The sequence below is a fragment of the Chrysochloris asiatica genome, unplaced genomic scaffold (genome assembly GCF_000296735.1).
Source record: "Chrysochloris asiatica unplaced genomic scaffold, ChrAsi1.0 scaffold00023, whole genome shotgun sequence".
In the NCBI taxonomy this organism is placed as follows: Eukaryota; Metazoa; Chordata; class Mammalia; order Afrosoricida; family Chrysochloridae; genus Chrysochloris; species Chrysochloris asiatica.
In genome coordinates, this window is record NW_006408541.1 from 17,671,104 (window position 1) to 17,677,535 (window position 6,432).

Consider the following 6,432-nt stretch of genomic DNA (forward strand, 5'->3'; position numbering starts at 1 on the left):
GCCTCACTTTCCTGTTCTGATGGTCCCATCTTAGAGCAAGTGTGTTTTCTGAGGGGGGTGGCAGTGGAGCAGAGCCAGTCCTTCTCACAAGAATCCAGGACGTCAAAGCCAGCCACCTGCTCAGAGGTTTCAATTTCTCTGCAAGGGCCCTTGGCTAAATTAGGTAAATGGCTAGGGCTCTGGGGAGGGTGGGGCTTACTGACCCCAGGATCTGATTGGCCAGAGTATTGAGTCCTGGGGAGCAAGGAGGTGGGAGGATAGAGTGCCCCTACAAATCCTGAGGGCTGGAGTGGGCCAGGACATCTTTGGGTGGTGGAGTGCCGAGAAGGTTACCTGTGGCAGAGGAATCCCAGTGATCTGCAACCATGGTAAGGATAAGGAGGGACTACGTTCCCTCACTCGATGGAGCACCTCTGGGCCTTTCTGAGGATAGATCCAGGTTCTCTGTGGGGAGTACATTTGAAGATGGAGTGGAGTGTGAAGGTTACTTGGAACCTTCTTAGAGAGAGTCTAGAAAGAAGGCCTTCAACTTTTCTTGGAAAGGGAGGCCTGGGATGTTCCAGGGATTGATCCTCAAGGCTTGACAATTCTTCCAGATTTTCTGAGACTGTTAGAAATTTCAGTGATAGAGCTATGACAGGGGTCTTTGCTTGTCTCCCTCATGGTACAAATGTTATTCTGAGAGCCAGAGTGAGTTGACTAAGGCCACCAAGCAAGTCAGTGGCAGGAGTGGGCTAGAGGGATGGCCAAACTTTCCTACTGTCAGTGACAGAAGAAAGGTTCCCCTGGAAGACAGGTGGCCTACAAGACCCAAGAGTCCTGAGGGCTTAAAAGGACATATGATAGACTAGAGTTAGAAGGACCCCAGCCTCTCAGAGAGGGATTCTGATTTGGGCCTGTCATTCTCCTCCGAGACTTCCCTCCCCACTTCAAGGAGTAACCAGACCCAAGAGACCAGCTGCTATTGCCCACACCTTACTAAAAATAGTCTACTCTCCTGGCAGAGGGAAACGAGGAGGGGTGGGGTGGGGGTCAAGGAGCAGGGCCAGAGGCTGAAGATCTCCTTGGATGCCTCAGTCCTTCCTCACTGCCAGCCGCTATCCAACAGCCCCTCCTCCATGAAGCCTGCTCTGTTGGCCTGACTAGCATGAGACTGGAAACCCCTACAGCAATCTTGTTTTCACTCCTTCAAGGCCTTCATCCCATTCTGCTCAGCATGAGATTTTTATTCTAATGACTGAATCATAAGAAGAAATCTTAAAATTGGGAGCTACATCTTCCATCTTTGCAAGTTCTCAGAGGGTTGGAAATAATGCGTCCCACTCTTGGTGGTTCTAGTACCTAGTAGTAGCCTGATACTTCCTGGGTGCTCAATAATTTTGTATTGCATATTTGAGAACAAACATTTATAGAGTACCTACTAATGCATCAGGACTCCTAGTGTGGTGATGTAGGATAAGCACTGGACTGCAAGGTCAGTTTGAACTGCAAGGCTGGTGATTCAAACTCACCGGCTGCTCCTTGAAAACCCCCAAGCAGGATCAACGCCACAGCACTTAACAACAACTAAAGCATCAGGCACCATTAAGAGTTAGCAAAATCTGGAAGATAGTGCTGGAAAGGTGCTGGAGTTTTACAAATTCCTTTCACTTCCAATCATGGTTCAGTCCGGGCGATTTGCTCAAGGTCATGGAAGAGGAAGTGGGGTATTCCTGATTTGGCCTCAGACTGTTAACTGAGAACACTTAGGGACAAAGTCTGTCTGTCTTCTTTGCTGTTCTAAATGAGACTCGTGATGCAGACAATGAAAGAGGTGTGGCACATTTGGACCTGGTTTTTTGTTTTTTTTTTTTTAGAGGAAATGGGGGCTGGCGGGGGTGGGGGGCACTTACAGAAATGGTGGTTGGGAGAACGGGGTTATGGTGGCAAGAATCTGCACTATGTAGGCTGGTTCTTTCTGATCTAACTCTGTGTCTTCTGCAGACGGACCAGCAGGCTGAGGCCCGGTCCTATCTCAGCGAGGAGATGATTGCTGGTGAGTGAGATAGGCTCTGTGTGTGTGTGTGTGTGTGTGTGTGTGTGATGTTTGGTGGAGAGGCAGGGTGGGAAGGCAGGTGTATCTATAATGGGGGCTTTGGAAGTGACAGTAAACTCAGGCCTCTTCAGCCCTGGACCCTTATCCCTTCTGTCAGAGTTCAAGGCCGCCTTTGATATGTTTGATGCTGATGGTGGCGGGGACATCAGCGTCAAGGAGTTGGGCACAGTGATGAGGATGCTGGGTCAGACGCCCACCAAAGAAGAGCTGGACGCCATCATTGAAGAGGTGGATGAAGATGGTGAGCGATTGGCTCTCGCTGGCCGGTTTGGGGACTATGGGGAAAGGTGGGCATCCAGACTCAGGCCCACTCGGCCCCCCTCTCCTCTCAGGCAGCGGCACCATTGACTTCGAGGAGTTCTTGGTCATGATGGTGCGCCAGATGAAAGAGGACGCGAAAGGGAAGAGCGAGGAGGAATTGGCAGAGTGTTTCCGAATTTTCGACAGGTGCACTGAGGGCGTGGGCGCCTGGTCCCCAGACAGGGGGCCAAGATTCCTGGGGGTGAGGGTCTGGAGGAGGTCCCTTGTAGCCAGGGCAGTCCCAGGCCTGAGCCTGGTCCTCCTCCTCTGTCCTAAAGGAACGCAGACGGCTACATTGATGCTGAGGAGCTGACTGAGATTTTCCGGGCTTCTGGAGAGCACGTGACGGAAGAGGAGATCGAGTCCCTGATGAAAGACGGAGACAAGAACAACGACGGCCGCATAGATTTTGATGGTGAGGGCCTTGGGAGCCGGGGTGGGGGCCATGCCAGGACGCCCCGGGATGCGCATGCGTACAGTTGGTACCCACCCAGGTGTCTCTGGTTTTGTGGGCAGGGCTGAGTGAGCTGAGGTTCTAGGTGCTATTTATCAATTAATGACACGGCTCCTCCCCTCGGCATGGCCAACTCCTGACTTTTGCCGTCTCCTTCCCTGCAGAGTTCCTGAAGATGATGGAAGGTGTGCAGTAAGGAGTCGGCTGTAGCCTGCGTGGCGGACACCTGGCATCCTTGGGGCGCAGGCGGCTCCGCCCAGTACCCCCCCGCTGGATTCCACCTGCCCGGATCCTTCTGGGTTTGCGTCCCGAAGGAATAAACGCAAACTATGCAAAGCACGTAGCCTGAGTAACTGGAGGGCTGGGGTATTGGGTCTCAGTGTTGCCAGACTGGGCTGCCATCCAGGCGCCACCCCGAGCCTGAAGAGCACTCGCCATGCTCAGAGAGTTCACGGCGAGTTTGGCGCTGGGCGTGGGCAACTCAGTGAATGCGCAGCGGCTACGCCTAGCACTAGAGTAGGGAGGGCTCAGGGGCTTCGAGCTGAGTCCGGGTGAGCCTGCAGAGGGTGGACGGGCGGGGATGGTCGTAGTGGTAGTGTAGGGTGAAGGCAGAAAGCTGAGACTTAGGAGCAGGGGCCTGCAGTCTCCTCACCTCCCCACCTGCTTTTCTCTCGGGAGTCCTTGGGGTATTGGGTACCGTATTTGCTCCACCTTATGCAGGCTACTGGTCTGGGAACCTGGGAATGTGTGCCTACCTATCTCAGGTAGCATGGTTTCTGTTTGTCTGCTCTTCAGGTGCTAACTAGGTACGGGATCTTAGAGGTGAGGCCACAATAATGAAGGAAGTACTGATCTGTCATCTCTACCCTTGATCCACACCTCCTTCAGTACTTTCAGCTGAGGTTTCCCAACATCATCTGGCTAGAGGGAAATCTGATCCGGCTACTTCCCTGTGGAGTCTAGAATCCAAATCCAAATTCATCCCTCTACTCCTTTCCTGCACCAGCGCTCCTCCCCCCCTCACCTTTGTGAGACTCCAGTCACACTGGGGTCTTGATATGAACTGGATGCACTTTTAAGGCTTTAACCCTTTGCAAATACTGGCCTGGCCTGGCCTAGCAAGTCTTTTCCTCCAGGCAGATTGTCTAGCTCACAGGACCGGGTTTAGATACTATCTTCTCCTTCCTTGATGTCATAGGCTTCGGCTCCTGGTGCTCTTTGTTCACAGAACCATAATGGTAGGTTAACCATAGGGTCAGCCTGCCTGACTTTGAATCCTCACTGCTTGTGAGGCATTAAACCACTCTGTGCCTCATTTTCCTCATCTGTAAAATACAGATAATGACAATAGGACCTACTTCACAGGGTTATGTGACCAAAACACTGTCTGGCCCCTTGCCGCTCCCCAGAAATGGTTGCTGTGAGCCAGAATCGACTTGATGGCATTTAACAGCAACAACTGAGCAGATTCTGGGAGTCCTGGCATGGTGCTGTAGGATAAACACTGGGCTGTTAACCACAAGATCAGCAGTTCAAACCTACGAACTGCTATACAGGGTTGCTATGAGTCTGAACGGGTTCCACAGCACTTAACAACAACAAAGCAGATGCCAGGGGCCCTGGTATAGTACTGTAGATAAGCACTGGACTATGAACCACATGGTCCGTAGTTTGAACCCACCCGCTTTTTCAAGGGGGAAGAATGAGGCTTTCTGCTCCTGTATACAAATGACTCCACAACATTGAACAACAATGATCATTATCATCATCTTCATCGTTCGTGAAGCTCTGAATTCTGCTGCTCTTACTCATTGCTATAGCGCTGTCTTACCTGAACGTTCTCATTTTCCCTGTTCCATTCATAAGTCTCCAGTTGGTGTTTCCAGTTGGGATCAGTGCTGAAGTTTAATAATCACCATTATTTATTGAGTGCCTAACGTGTGCTAAACACACCCTGGTGGAACAGTGGGTTAACTATTGATTGGGCTGGTAATTGAAAAGTCGGTGGTTCAAAGCCACCAGCTACCAGGAAGGAGAAAAATGAGCTAGTCTGCTTAACGTAAAGTTATACCGCTTTGGAAACCCTATGGGGCAATTCTACTCTGTTTTATAGGGCCGTTATCTTAGGCTGGGTTCACTAGAGAAGCAAAACCAGTGAAGCTTTTTCCAGTCCCTGCAAAAAAACATCATGCTTGGGAAAATAGAGGGTCAACGAAAGGGAGGAAGACTCAACAAGATAGACTGATACAGTGGCTACTACAATGTGCTCACACAACAATTGTGAGGAAATCGCAGAATCGGGCAGTGTTTTATTGTGAGTTGGAACCTACTCAAAGACACCTGACAAACAAAAACAACACACACACATATATGGGGAGCACAATGACTCTGTAGGATAAGCACAGGACTGGGAACCACAAGGTTGGTAGCCCAAACCTATCAGCCATTCTGTGGGAGAAAAATGAGGCTTTAAAACCTTGGAAATTCCATGCAGGATCGCTATGAATCAGAACCGACTGGATGGAACTTAACAACAAATATGGCAGGTGCCAGGTGACTCCATATAGGGAGCAGAAAGCTTCACTGTTTTCCCATGAAAAGGCTGGTGGGTTTGAACTGCCAACCTTGTGGTTTGCAGTTCAGTGCTCATCTTATAGTGCCACCACACTCCAAATATAAAAGGAACTCTGGTGGCACAGTGGGCCATGTGTTGGGCTACTAACTGCAAGGTCAGCTGTTTGAGTCCACCAGCTGCTCTGCAGGAGAACTATGAGGCTTTCTGCTCCTGTAAATATTTACAGCCTTGGAAACCCTTGTACAGGGTCGCTATGAGTCAGAACCTAGTGGATGGCACACCACCACCACCATATAGGTATATATCAAGGAAATGGCTCATACCGTTGTGGAATTTGGCAAGTTCCAAGTCAGTGGGTCAGATGTCACACTGAAGGCGTCCTGACTCATGAAGCTGCAGGGGCTGATGAACCAGCAGGTCAGATGGCAGCCTTCTGACGGCAGAGGTAAATGCATCCAAGATCAGCAGGTAAGGGGGCAGGCTGCTGATGACTCCCAGGATTGGCAGACAGTATGGTAGGCTACTGACTGGAGTCCAGAGAACCGGAGATCAGATAATGAGCAGCTGCAGGATCGAGACCCAGCAAACAGCAAGCCAGCTTTTCCACAGCATCCACACCCCCTGAGTAAACTTCTTTTCAGTTGATTGATTGCTCACAGCAGATCTCTTCATGGAGGTGTTGTCATTATATTAGATTTCATTATGGAGGGATTTCTGAATCTTACCTGCCAAGCCACTGAGAATCCTAGCACAGCCAAGTTAACACAACACCTTAACTATCACAGTTGCTATTGAGTTGGAATCGACTGGATCATGGTGGCTTTGGTTTGGGACTGTGTGCCATGCATTCATTTGTTGTCTCATTTCACTCAGACAACCCTAGAGGCCTTTTCGTGACCAGACATCCTTGCTACTCCGCCAGCCTGTGGTCCTCCCCTTAGTCCCATGGTTTCTTGTATCTCCAAGGCTCAATCACCCAGGAAACGCCTTCCCTGACCTTCCTATTCT

The 6,432-nt window shown here is 50.4% G+C and overlaps 1 protein-coding gene across 1 annotated transcript; it reads left to right on the forward strand.

Annotated features, from left to right (window-relative positions):
* Window positions 1–301: 301 nt before the first annotated feature.
* On the forward strand, window positions 302–3,062 carry TNNC2 (troponin C type 2 (fast)). The gene is made up of 6 exons (XM_006839243.1): window positions 302–368; window positions 1,984–2,035; window positions 2,193–2,336; window positions 2,428–2,542; window positions 2,674–2,810; window positions 3,014–3,062. The coding sequence occupies exons 1-6, from the start codon at window positions 366–368 to the stop codon at window positions 3,043–3,045; spliced, it is 483 nt and encodes a 160-aa protein (XP_006839306.1). The 5' UTR covers window positions 302–365; the 3' UTR covers window positions 3,046–3,062.
* Window positions 3,063–6,432: the final 3,370 nt, after the last annotated feature.